Source organism: Castanea sativa, chromosome 6 (assembly GCF_040712315.1).
Source record: "Castanea sativa cultivar Marrone di Chiusa Pesio chromosome 6, ASM4071231v1".
Taxonomy (NCBI): domain Eukaryota; kingdom Viridiplantae; phylum Streptophyta; class Magnoliopsida; order Fagales; family Fagaceae; genus Castanea; species Castanea sativa.
The window spans coordinates 41567973-41589915 of record NC_134018.1 but is presented as its reverse complement, the minus strand read 5'-3'; the positions used below and the strand labels follow the sequence as shown (position 1 = coordinate 41589915).

At 35.6% G+C, this 21943-nt stretch overlaps 2 protein-coding genes across 2 annotated transcripts; both read right to left on the bottom strand.

Annotated features, from left to right (window-relative positions):
• Positions 1-371: 371 nt before the first annotated feature.
• LOC142641493 (uncharacterized) lies at positions 372-6689 on the bottom strand. Its single transcript, XM_075815932.1, has 8 exons — positions 5805-6689; positions 4916-5222; positions 4345-4426; positions 3369-3426; positions 2508-2596; positions 2007-2102; positions 1824-1894; positions 372-852 (listed from the first exon to the last, which is right to left on the bottom strand). The coding sequence occupies exons 1-8, from the start codon at positions 6439-6441 to the stop codon at positions 729-731; spliced, it is 1464 nt and encodes a 487-aa protein (XP_075672047.1). The 5' UTR covers positions 6442-6689; the 3' UTR covers positions 372-728.
• Positions 6690-17118: 10429 nt separating this feature from the next.
• On the bottom strand, positions 17119-21681 carry LOC142640605 (putative LRR receptor-like serine/threonine-protein kinase IRK). The gene is made up of 2 exons (XM_075814779.1): positions 19529-21681; positions 17119-18845 (listed from the first exon to the last, which is right to left on the bottom strand). The coding sequence occupies exons 1-2, from the start codon at positions 21013-21015 to the stop codon at positions 17396-17398; spliced, it is 2937 nt and encodes a 978-aa protein (XP_075670894.1). The 5' UTR covers positions 21016-21681; the 3' UTR covers positions 17119-17395.
• Between the last annotated feature and the right edge of the window lie 262 nt (positions 21682-21943).

Sequence of the window (21943 nt, the reverse complement as noted above, 5' to 3'; positions counted from 1 at the left end):
TGCCAGACTCATGTCAATCCAAGAGGGATAGCTCAAACCAAGAAGGCCGGCTATGACAGACTGATCCTACTGCTGCCAACAAAGGACCTGTAGAACATCATCACAAGGAGAAGCCAATTCATGTTGAAGGACATCACATAGCTAGGAGGAAGGCACTCTCAACAACAGTAATTCTGGTGCCACCACCTATCCTGCAGGAGGCCTACACCTTAGCTGATTGCTAATAAGAACCGTATAAATGCTTTCTGGATGTATGATATTTGAACCCCACCTTGGTTGCTCTTCTACATTGGTACCCAAAAAAAAAGAAAAGAAAATGTGTGTGTGTGTGTGTGTGTGTGTGAGAGAGAGAGAGAGAGAGAGAGGGATTGTCACGCCAACAAACTGAAGCAGCACTTGATCTTATAAACCAAAATTGATTACATGACATTCATTTTCCTTTTATACACAGGCTTCACTTGAATACAATAATTGCTCCCATAATTAAAGCAAAGATGACTAAACGTTCCTAACTCAAATCTCATTCAGGTTTCTCAAATCAGCAGTAACATGGCTTCTATAATTTACAAGACGCGTATATCATGATATTCTGTCACAAGAATTACAATAATACAAGCACAAACAGAACCCTCTTCCTTGATAAAGTTAGATTAAAGTTTTGAAACGTGGCATATTGGTAACCAAGTAAGAATCACACTTCACTTTTGCCAATTTGGAATGCTGCAGCTCTAGAGCCAGTTTGGAGCCATCTTGCTTGACATTGTCTTTGAGGATGGGTCATCCGGAACCTTAGCGAGTGAGCGATATTGCAATTTTACACTCTCTGCATTGTCCAATGTCTTCACGACATACCTATAAATAAGATTCATGTCAGTAACAAAAGCAAATTTCAAATTTATTTATTTTCTTTCTTTCCATTTAAACACAAGCACTATTCTAGTAAATGCTCATTGATGAGCCGAAAGTAGCTTAAACCAAGGGAATCTAGTTCTCTCTCTGATCTCTCACACCCATGTTTCTCTTCACCCTGATTCTATCTATTTTGATTTAGAAAAAAAAATATCAATCAAAAGACCAACTTTAAATGATGTTTCTTCGCCTTTGTTCCCCAAAACTGACCTGTTTTAAGATACTGAATTTCAATCATACTATGACAAGTACAAAGAATACTATTCATTGTAATGCAATTATCACAGCAGAAATAGTATCGAACTCAACCAAATTCTTCTTCAACATCAAAATGCCTACAGCAAATCAGTGATAGTTGAAATTAGCTGGCTGCAGCACCAACTCAACATTCTTTTTTTGATGACATGGAACCTCACCAAGGGAGGGTCCTTTGGACCCAACCCTGGGGGTAAACCATGGATACACGAGTAACACAACCCCACCCGCCAGAACCTTGTATTAAGTAATCCAAAGGAACTCCTAGTGGGGATTGAACCCAGTCTGGGTCTACAGTTCATCCCAAGCCTCCAACCACTAGGCTGCACCCTGACGAGTAGCGCCAACTCAACATTCTTCTAGAATTCCATTAATACACTTTAAGAGTAAGTACTTGCTACACTATATCATACTATGTGAGTAGTCCAAGTACATTATGGAATACCAAACTCCCAGCTCAGCAATGTATCAATCCCAACTATTTTGGGTCAATACAGAATTTTTCCTTGTTCTTAATCTCCATATAAGAGCCATAACCTCCATTAGATCTTTAGCAATGAAATTCAGACACATCACATCAAGATAGATGTTTTAACCAATATTTCAAATCTTACAATCTGTAACAAATGGAAGGGTTGAGAAGTGGGCAAGTGTCTAACCATCCATTTAAGCATTGTGTTGTTACAATAGCCTCACGTCCAACAAAGCGCTGTGGTGTCCTTTTGTTTCCCTGATACATTTTCCCTCCAATTATTAGTTTCAAGAAACTACTAAACAAGAATTACAGTAAAAGATTTATAATAACCCTTTATAATAACCCTTTAAGTGCCATAAAATATAACCTTTATAATAACCCTGTCTGTCACTGCAAATGGAAATTGTACACCTCTACCCCTAGGAGGATCCATGAGAGTTGAATCACCATAACCACCTTTGTCCTACAAAAAAACAAAACAAATATTTTAGAGGAAATTTCAAGGGCAAGTTAACAATTAGAGGCCAGGCTGTCCACTCTCTAGTCACAAGAGAATGTTCAAAGACAGCAACAAGCTCCAGAGATGCATTTTGAAAAGACACACCACCCAGATCAAATTACAGAAGTAAAGGCACAGAATTAGGGTGCAAGCCTGCGTGATAAAACTACAACCCAGCTCAGATCAAATTGCATAGGTTTACAAAAGAAAACTAGGCCAACAGTTTTATACAGTTCCTTTTGGAAAACAAGGAAATTTAGACAGTTAACCTGCTGCTTAACCACCATGTGGCTGCACAGATGCTGCTCTCTCTCAATCAGAGACACAAACTTAAGATGCTATAAAATTTGCACCATAAAAAAGACTAACCTGGTCAAACCTTTCTCTTCTTCTTTTGGATGAGCGATAAAACTGTAACTCTTCTTCCCGGCGGAATGCCTGCACAGCAGCTCGCAGAGCTGAACATGTAAATCCAACCAAAAACAAAAGAATAAAATAATTAGAATAATTAACCTACTAACATTCTAAGCTTGACTAAAATGCACTGCTTTTTACATGCTTGGGTTTGAGCTGTTTCTGACCCAAATTCCAATTCTGGCCACCTCATGAATTGTGAGTGTTTCATTATCATGACGGATTTCACAAAAAATTAATGCTGGCTCCTACTAAATAAAATTATAAATTATAAAGGATTCAAATCTCGCCTCTAGAATTTGGGCTCCTTTCATCCCTCCCTTTTTAGGATCATCATATGTCATCTTTATCAAAGTGGATATTACATCATGAATTCTTCCAGAAACATCAAGTACTGCCTCTGGAGCTTTAGCAGCAAATCTAGACATCTGAAGTCACATTGATATAAACCTTTTCATTTGGTACAACAACAAAGATAGTTGTCGGTCAGATAAAGGTGTCCACATGGCAAACTTGGAACCATAACACAGGTGTTGCCCTAGCAATTAAGTCAGACATTTATACATTTTTTTATTGGTAAGTTACGCACTCACTGGGTCCTAAACCCATGACCTCACCCTCCACCTAGAACTTATAAGAAGAGAAGGTGCCAGGTCAGCTACAGCTCATTGGCAAGTCAGACATGCATACACTATTTCCCAGAACACAAAAAGGGCAACTATGGCTGTCCAACTGGAGGGTTTGTAACATTACAATTCATGTTGATGCACAATAAAACAGAAATTAGACAAGCTTCCATGACAGAAATTTACTTACAGAGATTTGGAGCTATTGAGTCTTCTGAAATTGACTGAGAACAAGTGTAGCAAACTTTCTGAAGAGGCATCATAAGAGTTAATCAAAATACTATATGATGAGCACAAAATAGAAGAAATGGCCAGTATTGCTGATCCCCTTAAAAAAACTCCAACACAGGAAGTTAGATGTGCACAAAAGTAGTTAATCCACACAAATTAAATACATAATGTTAAATTATTGATTCTCCCAAAAGCTTAAGCTATTAGGAAATGGTGAGATTAATCACTTAACCATAATTCTAACACTCCCCCTCACTTGTGTGCATAAAATTCCCCTTAATAAGTGGAGGCCCAACAAGTGGGAATTTAATATTTTAAATGGGAGGTAGAGTGAAAATAGGGATTGAACTTAGGATCTCCTATTCTGATAGCATGTTAAATTACAAATTCTCCCAAAAGCTTAAGCTATTAGGAAATGGTGAGTTTAATCACTTAACCATAATTCTAACACATAACAACAAGCAAAAAAATAAATGCTTGAGCATTGCAAATATAGAAGATCACTCTATAATTTAATATTGTAACACTAAACGAAAAGTATCCATAAAACATGGCTCAGAATGATCAAGATGGACAGCAGTTGATTTATAGAGGGGGGAAAAGTGGCTCTTTTAGATAATAAAATGAGTCAATCTTACACATTGTTATACTATGAGCAAGTAAGGCTTTTTGATACATTTGTTCACATGTACACCTCAGCTCAATGATTTTCCAAGCAAATAATCATTAATCACTATGACAATTTGAAGAGAACACTCATATCAGTGGTGAATTTCAATGTCAAATACCATTTTTCTGTGACTTCTACTTTCTCTGTTCTTATATGCCATTAAGATTTAATGCACAGCAATTTTCACCCAGCTCCAGAAATTATGTATAACTTTCAATAATATTTGACAACTGATAATTCAAAAAGGAATTTGCTGAAAACTCACCATTCTAGTAACATGCTGTATTCCCCCACTACCAAAGGAATGTCCACAAGGCAATATCATTGCATCATCCATAAGAGCTCCACTGAATAATGAAAAATCAAGTATAATGCATTAGCTATTACTTATTGTAGTAATCATGACATGATTAACTTGAGTCCAAAAGACATATTCAACAGAAAACTTATGCACAGTGTGACATACCTACATTCAAATGTAAATAAAATTGGATCGAATTTGTTATAAAATAGCTCACAAAATGATATATTTTACCATATAAAGATCAAAATTTAATCCAGGGTATGGTTTTCAGTGCCCAATTGAACATGCCAGAAAATATGATTGAACCCCTTCTACCATCAAATTAATCTCCAGTAGTGTAAGTCATATATAATGGCATTTCACCAAGGATGTGAATATAAGTTTTGCACAAGCATGACACAAAATAACATTTACAAAAGAGTTTTCAATACAAAAAATATTATCACTCTATATGGCCAGTAATACATTATACATAGAGTAGAGCAACAACAACAACAACAAAAACCAGCTGATTATGAAAAAGCCAACTTACTTGACAGGATCTGAGAGAATAGCCCTCAGAGACTCTCCTGACTCACTTGAACACGAAACATCCCTTCTCCCACTAAACCCACAACCATTGTCCATAACTACATCCTTGTGCCCAGAAGCAGAAGCAGTCTCAGTACCATGCAAATACTGAGAATAATACAACTCCCCATCAGGCTCCGCAATAGTTACCGCGTTTTGGTAACTCACAAGCCTTCCTTGCTGCTGCTGATGATGATGATTCTCGCTCGTGGCGTCATTTGCAGACTGACCCACATTCCCATCTTTCCCCAAAACCTCTCTACTCGACCCTATTAATTAATTGCCATTATCATTTACCACCAATTAACAACCTGAAATACCAACAATATTCCCAATTTCTTTTGTTTTTGGAAAGTAAAAATTGGAAATTTTCTTCAATTTCTTACCAAAAAATTTCGACCCTAGCACCCAATTAGCATTTAGGACCAATCAACAAAACCTCAAAAGACCAGTGAGCTCTAGCTCAACTGGCACCTCCTTCCCTTGCAAGTGCTAGGTGGAGAGTGAGGTCGTGGGTAAGACCCACCAGGTGGGTGTGTAACTTATCAAGATATAAAACCTCCAAAAATCAACTAAAATCCAACCCCCCCCCCCCCTCAATTTTGTTGGAAAAGCGAAATTCTCGAGTTTTAAGTCCCCAATTTCTATTAGCACCAATAAAAAACCAACAAAATTCCAAATTTTGGGAGGGAGAGGGGACTAAAAATTATAAAATATATATATATATAAATTCTTGCATTTTCTTACAGAAGAACTCGACCCAAGTATCCAATCAGTATGAGCAGCAATTAACAACTTCAAAAATCCCATATTTAGAAAGTAAAGAGTGAAAAATGAAGAGAATTTCATACCAAAAGCGGAATGGTGGTGCTTGGCTTTCCCATTTCCCAGTTTGTCTGCAGCACCGTGCACACTGCCACTACCACTATTAGCATTAGCACTAACATTAGTATTATTAACCTTATTGCCAGCGTTATCGTTATTGTTATTATTGTTGTTGTTGTTGTGGTTGATGGTTCCATCAACACCAACGACCAGTCGCTCAACCTCACCATCAGGGTCACCATCATCGACCTCATCGTCGTCGTCGTCATCGTCAACATCGTCGTCGTCGTCGTCGTCTTCGTCGGAGCTGGGAGTGGTGGCTCCGCCGCCGTTACCGTCCCAATGACGGCGATGAGCGAACAAGCTGCTGCTGCTGCTGTTGTTGTTGTTGCTGTTGCTGTTGTTGCGGCGGAAGTCGGTGGCGGAGGGGGGCTGAGGGGCGGTGAAGAAGAGCTTGTCGTCGATGAAACCGGAGAGCTCGCGGGTGGACTTGGGGTGGTCCTGGAGTCCGACACGGCGTTGGTGATGATGCTGAGGTGGAGGGGCGGAGGCTGCGGCGGCGGCGGCGGCGGAGGAGGAGGAGTTGAATTCGAAGACAAGTTGGGAGTTAAGACCGTTGGAGTGGGACTGAGAGGGGACCATTCCTATTTCTTCGGAGGACATGTTTGGGATTTTAAAATTAACTGAATTAAATTTAGGATTGGGAATTGGGGGGCATGATGTTTTTTGATGTTGTAAATGTAATCAGATACAATTTGGGAACTAGGGTTTCCGATTTGAGCTGTGAGCCGTGAGTGTGATGAGTGAGAGAGAGAGAGAGAGAGAGAGTGGGTTTCAGTGGAAATGGTGTGCCACCTTTTTTTTTTTTTTTTTTTTTTGGGTGGAGAATGAATGGGGATTTTGTAAAGATTAAAGAGGAGATATGCTCAAATTATGGAATAAAATCCTTATTATTATGGTATTGAGTATCAAGTATCAAGTATCAACCATATGTATCAGCTACTTATCAAAAAAAAAAAGTATCAACTATGTATCAGTTGAAACCGTACTTAAATTTGTATTGAAATTTTTTTTTAATAGGGAAAATGTTTGGAGAAATATAATTTAGAATGTGCTTAAATTTTATAAGCTAAAACTAATTTTGCTACTGTGATTGTAAATAAATCATATAAAATACTAGCCACGTGCTCATGCGCATGCTGAGAGGCTTCTCTATTTTTTTGGATAAAGGTTAAATTTTTGCATCTATTATAATTTATAAATATATATTTTTATTTTTCAAATAAATAAAAATGATAAAACTTAGAGATAAAAAGTAACTGTAATTTCTTTTTTGAATATAATTTTTTTTTAAAGAATTCTCTTTTTGAATTTAAAATAAAATTTGTCATTTAATATTTATGACCCTATTTCTAAATGAAGTTATCGTTTATTAATGAAGATATTTTTGAACCATATAAAAGTCCAGTTGAAAAAAGGAAATCATTTTGTATATAGTATAGACTAGCATGGGCTTTCTCATAATCACCTCAAGGCCGAATTACATTTAAAATGCAATATATATATATATATATATATATATATATATATATATATATATAAAAGCTTATCTCATATTTTTTAAAAAATTTTTCTTAATTTCCTTTTTTTAGAAAAATAAGCTTATCTTATATGTTATCATAATTATCTTATCTCATTCTCTTTGTGTTTAAGATTATGGATTTATTTTAAAATATAACTACCTCCTTAATTATTTGAAATAATTAGGAATTTTTTTATTTTGAAAATTCTAAGCTTTTAACTAATCTCTACGTTGAAATGTGTCAATTGAGCTATAAGCTTATCTTATATGTTATCGTAACTATCTTATCACATTCTCTTTGTATTTACAATTATGGATTTATTTTAAAATATAATTACCCCCTTAATTATCTCAAAATTTTAAGGATTTTTTATTTTGAAAATTCTAAGTTTATTTATAATCTCTATGTTGGAGTGTGTCAATTGAGTTTCAAGACTCTTAATAAAAATTCTAAAATCATTGTATTATGTATTTTAAAATTCAGTTATTTTGTTTCTAAGTATTTAATTAATCAAAATCCACTTTCTTCTTATAAGATTTAGCGTCCGTTTGGCATGATTAATTTTGCCAACTTATTTTACTATTCAACTTATTTTTGCTACTATTCATAGGTCCTACTGCACTTTTTAGTACTATTTATGGATCTCATTACACTATTTCAACTTACTTTTACCTTTATTTACAGTACTTTTAGCAAAAAAATTTCAATTTCAGAAAATAAGTAGATTCTAAACAGATTCTTAATTGTAAAGATGGGCCAATGACCGTGTTGGTCTAATGGCACCTCCCTATATCGTAGTACCTACTGTGGGAGATAAAAGTACTTGAATAAACGTTTGAGTTTTAGGCCTGATTGGCTGGTATAAGTCTGTTTGGTCAGGATCTCTAGGCCCACCGGTCAAACCGCACTGTATTAGTCCGAGGAGTTGTTCGAGGAGGAGTATATCCTCTGACAGGCCCAGTAAAGACCTTGGGACTTACTAAACGGCTTAGAGGCATAATTCTGGAAGAACTGGTGGGTAAAAGTGTGGTCCAAGCCCCCTTTAGAAGCAGGAACATGTGAGAAATATCTGAGGAAAAAATTGCTACCACCACATTAAAGGCCCTGCATCTACCTCTCTGGCCGCATTAATGGAGAAATGACCTCTGAACAGTAGAATTCAATCTTCCTGCTATTATTTGAAGACTCCAAGAAAGTGGTGGATGGGACAAGTATCTAAGAGGAAGATTTGTGTGACACGTGGACGAAATAGGGAAGAAGAAGAAGTACATAAGAAGACGAGAGAGGAAAGAAAGAGGGATCAGCTTCTTAGCTAAAAAAAAAACTAAGAATTGTAATCTTTGGCTTAGAAAAAGAAATACTATACAAATTGTCTTCGGCTTACGTCCGAGGAGGTTTCTTCGTCATATTTATTTGTCACTTGCATAGATTGCGGCATTCTAACCTGTTGATAAACTTCCAACATCCCAAACCTAGGTTTCAAACTCATACTCTACAAATTTCATTGTATAAGGCTCTTTGGGCCTGAGCCCATCACTTGTTTTTGGGTCTAGGTACAAATTATGCACTTACACCTACTACCTAGGGGATTTTTTTTTTTTATTCAAGAACCAGGGAATGGGGTACATTTAGTAGTTATTGTAAGTGCACAATTGCACCTGGACCCAAAGACAATCACGGGCTCAGGCCCAATGAGCCTTAAACAATGAATTTTGTAGAGTGTGGGCTTGAAATCTATATTAGAAGTACTGGGAACTTGATAACAGACTAAAAAGTTACAAACACTTGTAAATAATAAACAATAATGGCAAATAGACCTCCTCGGACGTGAGCCGAGGACTACTTCTGTATTATTTCTCTTTCTTTCTTAAAGGTTACAATTCTTTTTTTTTTCTTTTTTTTCTCGATCTCCCCTCCCTTCGGCCTTCACCCCCTTTAAATACTTCCTTCGTTGATGCCTTTTGGCTAGTGACTAGAAGTTTCAGCCCTACTGTTCAGGGGTCACTTCCCCATTAATGCGGCCAGGAAGGTAGATGCAGAGTCTTTAATGCGAAGGTGACAGCCTTTGCTCTTGATATTTTCTTTAACACTGGTGCATCGAGAAGGTTCAGGGTTTCCCCCTTTAACCATTAGTCTTTCTAGAGTTGTGCTTTGACCTTCATAATGAAGTTTTAAATTCTCTTGGGCTTGTCCGAGGAGAAGCTCGTCCTCGGCTGCACCCTCGGACCCTCGGCGTATGGGCCAATTCTTAAAGTTCAATTCTGGAGCAGGTCGGCCCTCCATACTACAGTCCAATGGCCCATATGCCCACTTGAGTCGTTTTACTCCTCACAGTTATGTATATTAGCTTGTAACCCTAAACATGTGCATGGATACACTTAAAAATATATAATAAGATGCATAATATAATTCTTATATATATAATTTAAATACTATTGATAGTCATTTTTATATTTTGTTAACTCTTAAAAAAAATTGTAAAAATATCATTAGGTATAAAATGTAAATTGTCCATTTTTTTAATTATTGTGAAGCACCTTTTTTTTAATTCATTTATTCTAGACTCTTTGATTTTTGTACTTAATAACTCACTTTGATGAATATTTATAATGTGGTCTCACATTTGATTCTAAAATTAAGAAATAAAACTCTTTAAGAATAAATAATTTAGGACACATAACGTAAAATTGAAACTCTAATTTGAAATTTTAATTTGAGTTTCTCACAATTTCACTTATTATTATATAATATATATATATATATATATATATATTTTTTCTAAACCAAACTTAAAATATAAATAAATAAAAATTGCATAGATGGAATCCCTTATTTAATGTGTGCTTGGATTAGTTTCTTAAAATAAGTAAACATAAAAAAAATTCACAATTACTTTCCTGGCCAAGGTGATTTAAGAAGGGAACTTATTAATTAATTGTACAAAAAGAAAAAGAAATAAAAAGGGGTGTAAGAAAGAAGGTAAGAACATGTCTGCTTTGCTATTTCATAATATGGATTGGGCTGTCTTTTACTCTTTTATAATGTTGCTTGCTTTGAACTGCATCGGAAACCATGTGCATATATGGATTGCGGCCCAAGGTAACAAACCAGCCAGGCCATGCTATTGCAATGGTGCTTGGTGGCCCCAACTCCCAAGGGCACTGCCCAACACCGACACAAGGGACCCAATTGGTTTTTAGGGCCCTTGGCTCCAAAAAATAAATTTAATTAAAGTGATCAGTTTGGGTTTCACGAGCAGTTTATGTTACACCCAAATGCATTATGTTTACTATGACAATTCATTTATATATCAATTCCAGTCCCAACCAAAGAAGTAAATTGTAAAAGTTGTGTGAATATATGTGATGATTGTATGATGAGCGGAAGTTCAACTTAATAACTTATGTCCACAATGAGAAACTCTTTGATGGCTATATATATATTAAGCACCTATATTACAATAAACTCAATATAATGTTTATATAATAGAGAGTATTTGACTAACCTTGGGTTAACTATAGACTAACCTAAAGTTAATATGTTTGTTCTATAAGTACATGGGCTTACAATTGATTTGGGTCACTTAGGCTATAATATGTCTAACATAAATAATTAGAACTAATGTAAAACAATCCAACATGAAAGAAATTAAAAAAATGCCAATCGATGTTTTTCTATCAAGTGCATGTGAAATAGAGAAATGATTGATATGATTTCAAGAACTCTTCAATTGCTTCACAAATTCAAACTAGAAAAGAACGGATTATTAGATCAAGAAAAAACAGGTTATGAGATTAAAATATGAGTTGAGTTTAGCCTACTTTTTGATAATGCCTAAAACGGTAGATTGGTGAAAGCAAAGTTTGGTCTATAAAAAAAAATTGTCAGTGTCATCTCTTCGAAATTTAAAGGTGCTATTTGTTTTCTTATCATAAATCTTTTTTCTAGCAATGTCTTAACGTCTTTTTGAAACAATGTCATGAGGTTTAGGATACCATTTCAGCTTTTTACCTCCCCAAGTCTTCACCTTATCATTGTTAATTAGATTTAAAAGGAATTTTCACCAATGTCTCCCATATACTCATATAGAGCTGGAAAGGCAAGGGATTTAGCAACGATGAGATACCCTTGTCTCATAACAAGTATCAACTTACTTTGTTGGAGAATATGAGAAATTATTGCTCCAACAATGGTATTTAAAATAAGTTGCAATGAGGTGAGTGACAAAGATTGAGGTGTGGACTATGTCTCTCGCTTAAAATGATTTGTGCCTTTTTGATAGCAGTACCAATGAAGAGAGGTTATTTGACACATCGTCTCCAAAATACAAGCCAGCTGCACCAATTTTTATTTTTAACACCTCCTATACTAAAAAATAAAATGCTTTCTTTTTGTTGGTTTAATGAATGGAAGGATGTAGGAGGGTACATGGCTATGGAAGGATTTTAGAAAGAAACTTGCATTTGAGTGATAAGAAGAGATGATAAGTGTGTGCTGTTTATAAGCTTAGGAGAGAAAGATACCTAAAGTTTTATATAAATGACACAATCTTAACTCACCTAATAATAACCTATTAAAAAAAATTCAACGCCTAAGGCTTGTTTGATTAATTTTCTACCAACTCCACTCTATTTCTCCTTCCTCCCTTTCAATCCAAACAGGTTATTAGTTGAATAACATGATAAAAATGGGTTATCAACCTTTGTAGGTGTTTATAACAACGGGTGCAAAGAAGTAAGCTACCATTCATTATTTTAAGAGTTTATAATAACCGGTACAAAGAAGTGAGTTACCACTCATGACATTAGGTTCAAAGGCATTTTTATTAAAAGACCACAGCATGCATAGGTGAAGTAATTTTGGCTTTTAATCATCCTTGAATTAGCTTCGTGAATAATTCTCCAAAGCAGCACTAGTTCTTACATTCAAACTTGATGGTTTTGAGTGAATTTACATGATCAGCTCAAATAGTTTTCTTGGAAGAGGTTTCAAGAAACTGCAACTGGGCAACTGCATATATATAAAAAGCAAACTTTAATTATTAAACCAAACTAGAAGCCAAGTCCAACTTCTAGGCACCCAATACAGAGGGAGGCAAGTAGGTAATTACATAATTACTTCATGTCATGGTTGTCAAAATCCCAATCTGGATCCTACGATCCTACGATTTTACGATCTCACCTGCTCAAAACGATTAAGATCTTTCAAGTCGATAGGATCACACGATTTTGACGATCCCAAACGACCTTTATTTCTTGTAATGTTTTTAAACTTAATAGATTGCTCAGTTGGACTTAAATGAAAAATAAAATCCCAATAGACCAAATTTTTCAACTCTAATGTAGAGAGTGTGCCAGTTGGATCCGAATAAAAAATATTCCAATAGAGTGTCATGTTTTGAGATTTTTGACCTCTTTAAATGATGCTTATAAATGAATATAGTGATGTATGGTAATTATATTAATGAATGTATAATTTATGTGATTATTTAACATACAAATGTTTATTTTTTTTGTTTTTTTTTCAAATAATATAGGATCTTACGATTTACGATCCGATCCTACGATCCACGATCTCACCTACCTCCTACGATCCTACGTAGGATCCCGATTTTGACAACCTTGCTTCATGTACATAATTAATTAGATGAAGTAGAGTGGGTTATATAATATTGGAAGAGGAGCTGTGTCCTTCCATACATCAATCCAAACATCATGTGCTCTCAGGACTAAATTACTATGCGCTTAACAAAAGTTGAGGGGGTATCATTTTGTCACTCAATAAAGCATGGACCCAAGATTAATTATTTATAAAAAAATAAAATAAAAAAGCACACACACTCACACACAGAGACAGAGGATCGAAAGTTGTCGAGTGCGTATGCTGCACTTTATCTTCATCTCAATAGTGCTTTATGTCCTTTTTATTACTTTTTATCTCTGCTAAAGATCGAATGAAACGCAACTTTTTGGTTCAGTGCTGCTCCTCTTCTTTGTAAAAGTACTTGCGTGCAAGATTTAGATTTTAAAGTTGAAGCTCTAAAATTCTTGGCCTGCCCAAAACGCCTTTCGTTCATGAATGCAAATTGCAAAGCATTATTAGTTGGTTGATCTAATGAGAGGGTTGCCATATCATATGTGTATTGGACACTAATAACAGATACAATAATTAAGCACTTAGAGCATTCCCATTAGGGGAAAAATATAATCAAGGCACAAAAAGGTGTTAGCAACGGGACTTGTAAAATGTCAAAATTGCAATTTTTTTTACAATTGTGCTACAGTGTCATCCTAAATGTAAAATGACACTATAGCATAATTGTAAAAATTATAATATATTTTAATTGATAAATATAATCAAGGCACAAAAAGGTGTTAGCAACGGGACTTGTAAAATGTCAAAATTGCAATTTTTTTTACAATTGTGCTACAGTGTCATCTTAAATGTAAAATGACACTATAGCATAATTGTAAAAATTATAATATATTTTAATTGATAAAGTGAGAGAGATGGAGAGAAAAGAGAGGGAGAGTTGTATTAGAATATATTATATTATTTTAGTGGGTAATGTATATTATTTTAATGAGTAGAATAGAAAAATAAAAATTGGGATATTGGGTGTGTTGTACAATAGTATGGTATAATTGATAAAGTAACTTTTTGAGATGGTAAAATAGAATATGATACAATTTTTTATTGGGAATGCTAGGTATTTCTTTCTATCACTGGCTCTCAGATGTTAGTATATAATTAATGTGACTCATCACTAAAAGAATAATTAAGGTTATTAATGAAACCATGTGCTATTTGATGATGACAATGCCAATCTAATTGGGTTCTCTTGGGCTCAACACAATTTATATAACTTATATATAAATAGCTAACTGCCCTAGGGACAACTCATTTGCTTGTAATCTATGCACATGGCTATGAAAATTTATATTCTTCGATTCCCCCACTTCATAATGGGTGGTTCTTTTGAGGTGCAGCACAACTGTGACAAAATATATATGTGGGAGTGCTCAATTCTAAAAAATATTTTTTTCAATTTAAAAAAAAAAAAATATATATATATATATATAAGAAGACTAGAAAGGGCAACTTATGTAAGTATTGGGGTAGATTCTCAAAAAAATATAAGTATTGGTGTAAAAAGAGGAAACTATTCAATAATCTCCCTCATATTAGTAAGGAATTGGATACTCTCTCTCTTTCTCTCTCAATCCTCTCTCTCTCTCTCTCTCTCTCTCTCTCTCTATATATATATATATATAAATCTATCTATATATATAAAAGTAAAAAATTATATTAAAAAATTGGTTGCAACCTAAGACTATAACATTGCTTAATAAAATAAACATTATTACATATTTTGAAAAGCTAACCGTTGATTCTCAAAAAAAGAAAAGCTAACCGTTGAATTGCATATTCTTTACGCTCTTAATACACATGTTAAATTTTGTGTAATTTGATATTATTTACTATATGATCTATAAGTTTATATATTATGCATAATTTTAAATTACAAACTTACAATTTAAAAATTTTATTAATGACATAGCTATTGATCTTTAATTTTCTAAAAAAATTGCAAGCATGGAGGATATAAATAGAAAATGTAATTTAATGATAAATTTGTCAAAATTCATCTCCATTAAATAAAAAAAAAAGTAAGGTTGTAGTCTAAGACTACAACTAATTTTGTAACTAAATTTTGTCATAAATTTAATTAATGAAATCAACTATTAGGTGAGGGACAAAGTTTGGCTATAACTTAATTATAACTTAAGGCTACAACTCCCTCTAAAAAATTTAACACTACTATATATTTTGAAAATCTAACCGTTGGATTACATATCTTTTATATTCTTAACACACATATCTTAGTTAAAAAAAAAATTCTTAACACACATATCAAATTTTGTGTTAATCAGATATTATTTACTATTCGATTTATAAATTTATTTTTTAGACAAAAAAATTGAAATTTAAAATTTGGTTAATGACATATTTTTTGATCTTTTGATATTTTAGAAATTTCGTAAGTATGAAGCATATAAGAAGAAAATATAATTTAATAGTGGATTTGTTAACATTTACATTCAATACAAAAATACTGAGTAAAATTATAATTTTAGATTACATTGAAATTATTAGTGAAATTTTGTCCTTAAATGAAATGAATGAATTTTTCATTATAAATAATTTAATAATTATAAATTTACAATAAAATAAAAAATTTGAACCTAAATGATTTCGTTTATAACACCAAAAATATATATTATTCTTCCCATCATTTATCAAAAGATACTTTGGCTAAGTGGCCCTCACAACCTCACATAAAACTTGTTAGACAAAGGAAAATGGTATATTAAAAAGTATTTAAATAAGAGTCCGAATAATGTATGTCGTCGAAACTTTTTTAATTTTGAATAAAATTTTTTAAAAAATAATATACTATTGCGTTGGTAAAATCCTTTAAATAAAGTTGAAATTAAAACCTAAAAGGACAGAGGTAATAGTAATAAGAATATAAAAAAGAGTATTTCTATTCCGACAGCATCATAGCATGTAATATTCTTTTTCTATTCCTTCACAATCGTTATCTTTGGGTCATCAACTCTTTATTTCTTTAACATGACTTTCCCATTTCCCGTTGTAGTTTTTCCCTCCTGCCCATTATTCTATCCAGTACTTTAGATTAAATTGCTTCAAAGTGGGTGCTAAGAATCTTGAAGTCCTCAGGTTTCTCAACTCACTTTTGACTTGTACAATTCTATTTTAATACCTTCACCATTGCTGTCATTGGAAATGCATAATTTGGATGAATGGGACGACCATTTTTGTGCAGGACCGTGAAAGTCAAGACTTGCCCTTTGTTGTGAGGGACATTACTAGTCAAAAAAATATAGGGCTCTAGATAGTATTTTTAAGTGAAATAGAGCTCAGGACCAGGTAGTATTTTTGCGAGAAAAAAAAATGCATGTATCATATAAGATAATTATTTGTAAGAAGATTTGAGATATTTGAATTATAGGACTTGTGCAAAATTTTCATGTCTTTTTTCACAGATTTTGTTATAATTTATTATGATTGTTGCCCAATAAATCTGTATATTTCATGATAATTGATGTGATTTATTGTGAGTAGTAAATAAATAATGTAATAATTTTTCACCCTTCTTTTGGAGAAATATTATTGGTGCAGGTGGTTTCAATGATTTACGTACAGAAAATGATGTTCCTCCGTGACAAGCGGTGAAAAAAATTGAAAATTTTTTCAAACGCCAAAACCATATAGTCCCAGACTCCCAGTACAAACATTAATGCACTGAGTGTCCCAGTACAAGCATTACACTCTTTCCTCAATAAAATGCTCAGTCATGGTAGTAATAATTGTCACAATTTGTCTGCTCCAATTAAAGTGAGATATTTACCTACCAACAAGTACAGTGGACAGGGTTGCCTGGATAAAGGAAACCCATTTGTAATGTAAGAATGTATTAGTGCCTAAACAGATGAGATAATTAAGCGCTCGTTTAGTTTATTTGAAAATATTTGTAGAAAATACGTGAGTGAAGAAGTGGTAGAGAATATGTTGTTTGAAAATTGAAAATGGATGTTTAAAAACACAATCCAAACACCCCTAAAGTTCTTTACTTTCCAATTCCTCTATGAAATTGGAAAGAAAATTTTACTGCCCCGCACAAACTGCCTCCAGGGCTTATCAATATCAGCTCAAAAGCAACACTGAGAGATGACAAAAGATTAGTAACATGGTAACAATATTTGTAAGGGAACCAAACTGGGACCCGGTGAAAAGGAATCCGGCAACCTGACTATTACATAAGAGGAGAAACCACAAACATAAGCAGGAAACAAACATGAAAAACCACAAGAAGAAATAAATAAATAAAAAGGAAAAATTTTCCAACATTCAAATTTTTCTTCTCTCAGATAAATGAACAAAACCGGATTCTTCTTCGCCGGGCAACTCATTTAAATCCCTTCTCCCAATCCCCGATAAGTAAAAATTCATTCCAATTCCTCTTGGCCCTCTGAAGGGCATCTGATGAGCTCCAATATATTAACTACCTCTCCCATATCTGGCCGGTTTGATGGCACTTGCGACGTGCATATCAACCCCAACTTCATTACAGGAATCGCCTCCTCAGCCGGGAAGTTACCCTGAAGCCTCCCATCAACACATTCCTCCACCCTGCCTTCCTCCAGTGCTCCTCTAACCATGTCACAGAGCACCACGACATCATCTTCCATGTACTCCACAGGCCTTTTCCCAGTAACGACCTCCAGAACTAAAACCCCAAATCCATACACATCACACTTCTCAGTTATCTTTACAGTTCTACAGGCAAACTCAGGTGCCATGTACCCTAAAGCACTCTGAATCTTGCTGCTTAAAACGTAACGGTCAAGCATTGGCAACAATCTTGCTAGACCAAAATCTCCAACTTTAGGTTCACCAGTGCCATCAATCAGGACATTACTTGATTTTATATTGTAATGAATTATGCTCAATTGATGCAAGTGAGCCAAGCTTTTTGCTGTTCCAAGAATTATATTGAACCTCTCATTCCATGAGAGGAAGTTTCCACCTAATCCTTCGTGGATGTGTTTATGCAAACTACCACCAGAGACAAACTCATAGATGAGGAGCTGTAATGATGGAGTCCAGTAATAACCTTCAAGTGCCACAAGATTAGAGTGCCTGACCTTCCCCAGTTTCTTAACTTCTCTTTCAAAATCTTCTTGAGACTTGACAAGACTTGAGACAGTGAGCTTCTTTATTGCAACTGGGTGCCCATCTCGAAGAACAGTCCGGTACACTGCTCCAAAACCACCACGGCCAAGCTCACAGTCCTTGTTGAGCAAAGCATGTGCTCCTGTGCTGAAATCAGGGTCACCAGAAAACATGACAAGCTTGCCAGAATTGGCATCTGTAGTGGGAGAATGGCTAAACTCATCCCCGGCAGATAAAGTAAGAACTGCTGCAGACCTAGCTCTGGATGACCTAACACGGAGATTAAGTACAGTGATGGCAATAACACCAATGACAATGACTGCAGCCGCTCCAATGGCGATGAGTGCGGAAATGCTGAGGATAATTCTTTTGTGAACAATATTTGGAGGTAATGAACTAGATGTGGAATCAGAAGAGGAGTTAGGATTGAGGACAATTGGTTTGGGAAGTACTGCAGGGCAAGACTTATTGACCGCAGAACCACAAAGAGATGGGTTTCCAGTGACAGAGAAAGGGGAGATGGTGTTGAAAAAACCACCGGCAGGTAATTCACCCTGGAGATTATTGTGAGAAATATTGAAGGTGAGAAGGTGGGGGAGGTTGGCCAATTGCTTGGGTAAGCTTCCAGAAAGGTTGTTAAAGGACAAGTCCACATTTTGTAAGTTTGTAAGTTTGGCTATTGCTACAGGTATATAGCCACTCAATCTGTTCTGAGATACAAGCCTGCAGGATTCAACCAAAACAAAGCAACATAAACAAGAAATTAAACCCCTGTTACAATGATAAAAATTAGATATGATTCTTATCATGTGACCCTACCAAGTTCAAATTGTCCATAGAAAGAAGCCTTAAGGTACTGACTAGTGTGTAAGCATGAATATCTATGTCAGCCAAAAATATAAGAAAACTTGGAACTTCATATTTGTCACACTATGCAAAGATACAACACTATAAATTCTTACAAACACAAAGATATACGCATTGTCACACTATTATTTAAAGGAAACAGCCATCAACACCAGAATACCATAAAGTTTCTCAGTATATCCCAGATAATCTTAAATATTGAAACAATTAACTGGAACCGGAGAAAGAAGTTGGTGGGGGGGGGGGGGGGGGGGATCAATCAAGTTTTTCCAAGACTAGAAATCATAAAAAAGAGCTAGTTCAGTTATCACTGAAGACGCCATATTTCATTTCAAAAGGGTTATTGAATCTTTAAAAAAAAAAATGCAAATACAAGTACAACTCCTCTCTAAGCATAGTAGGGCACGGTTAAACTATTTGACATAGTTATCTCTTTGACAAGCTGCCATTCAACATCGAGACTGTTACAATATCAGATTAAAGTAAAATAGAAGCAAGAATTTGTTTTTGAGACATCGGAGACTGTAAAGATAACTTACAAAGTTGTTAAAGAAGAACAGTGCTCAATTGAAGTTGGAACCTTCCCCCATAGAAAGTTCTTCTCCAGTCTCAGTTCATTCAAAGAAACTACTCCTCCAATTTCCAGTGGAATACTTCCATTCAGCTGATTCTCACTCAAATCAAGATTATTCAGGGCCTTCAACTCTCCAATTGACACTGGAATATGACCAACAAGAAAGTTCTTAGACAGATTCAAGAACTGCAAGCTGCTCAAAGCCCCAACTGAGGATGCGATTTCACCAGAAAATGCATTGTGGGACAAATCCAAGATTTCAAGTGAGCTCCCCACTGACGAAGCTAAAGGACTATTCACGCTTCCACTCAGTTTCTTCTCTGAAAGCGAAACTTCTTGTAATCCTGACTTGAAAATCCACGCAGGAAGATCACCCTTCAACGAATTCTGGCTGAGATCTAAGACCACAAGGTTTTTGCAATTAACCATGGACTCCGGCAAGGTTCCTGTAAAACCATTGGCGGCAAAATTCAAAACCTTCAATGACTGAAGATTCCCTATTGAAGATGGAAGCTGACCAGAAAAACTATTGGCCGAAAAGTCCAAAGTTTCAAGGCTTTTCATTTCTCCAATCCAATCAGGAACCTCACCAGTAAAAGAATTCATGTGCAAATTAAGAAAATTACACAATGAAAGCTTCTTCAATGTCTCTGGAAGGGTCCCGGAAAGTGAATTCTCACTAAGATCAATGAACCTCAAAAGCAAACAACTTCCAATGCCATCAGGAACCTTCCCAGAGAACTGGTTCTTACCCAAGTTAATGGCTCTCAAATTATTCGAACCTTCAATCCCCTTTGGAATCTCACCCACCAAGGAGTTATCCGATAAATCCAGGGATCTAAGCCCATTCAAAGACCAAATCCCAGATGGTAAAGACCCCGAAAACTGATTCGACGAGAAGTTAATAGACGCAAGAGTTGAACACGAGCTCAAACTGTCTGGTATCTTCCCAGAAAGCTTGTTCTTGGCCAATGAAATGACTCGTAGAGACCCACATTGCCTAAAGAAATCCTCTGGTATAGCCCCAGATAGGCCATTCTCACTCAAATCGAGCACTCGAAGACTGTCCAGCCGTGCAATGTTGGGGGTTATGGTTCCGGTGAGATTGTTTTTGGCCAAAGATAGCTTGCGCAGAGATTGGAGTTGGAGAAGGCCTCTGCCTATATGACCTGAAAGAGAAAAGCCATCGAGGTTGAGCTCAGAGACCCTGTTGGATCTAGGGTTGCATTTCACAGCAGCCCAGTTACAAGGACTATCATCGTCTTCATTCCAAGACACAAGCTTTCCAGTTGGATCTTGGATATCAGCCTTGAACACAATGAGCCCCAGCACGTCGTCGTTTAATGATGGACTCAGAGATCTCACAACAGCTGGGATTACAGCCAGCAACAGCAGCAACAACAACAACGACAACAAACTGAGCTGGCGTTTCATTCTCAACAATGCTAGCATTGTCTGCTGGTAGTTCTAAGAAACTCGAAGACCCAACAGAGCCATGAGAAATTAGTGCCGACACAGAAGAAGATAGAGCCTGAAATCACTCATTCTGAGCTTCAAAGACTCAGACTTTGAAACGAACAAGCTAACCTAAACGCATACACAACCCAAGAAATTCCAAAAACAAAAGCAAAAGGCCAACTTTTTCTAGAACGGCTAGATTTGAAGCTCCGGAAAACCAAGAAACGTCAAAGTGGAAACTACTAGATACCAGGAAAGAAGTAGCATTGGTAAATAAAGAAACCCCAGGACGCAGAAACGAAAAAAATACTAGCTGAAATGATAGGATTTGCCGAGCAGGTAAAGTGTGGAAAGCAAAAACTTAGAAATTTCTTCAGAGAGCTAAGATTTTTGAGGTTCAGGAAACACAAATCAGAGAGCTAAGAAGAAAATAAGAAAGAGGGTCTGCGAGGTTTCGATCTAAGAACCCAAAAATGCAGAGCAGGGCGCTCAATGTCTAGTCAGAAAGTCCCAACAAAGTCCCCCGTTGGATTTCAGCAGTAAAAGAAGAAGCCCCCACTACAAAGCCTAAAGCTAGGGTTCCGGTGAGAAAATGGTGAAACACCAAGTACTCTTCACTGTGGGGTTTAAGAGAGAGAGAGAGAGAGAGAACAGTGAAGAGAAGAAAACTAATTTGGTGTGAGTTTTTATTTAAGCATTAATTAACGGGAAAAAGAAAAAAAGCAGAGCAGGAAGGTAGCTGAGGCCTATTGATTTACAATCTTTAAGATGTGGACGCGTGGCACGATCTGTGCGGTTGATTGGAATCCGACGTGGCATTCACGTAGTCGTTGTCACTATAAAACTTTTGACGTGGAAACGCATAAGTGGCAATTTTTAGCTTTAGCCTTTACTTTAGCTGCTCTGCGTGTGTGTCTCAGTC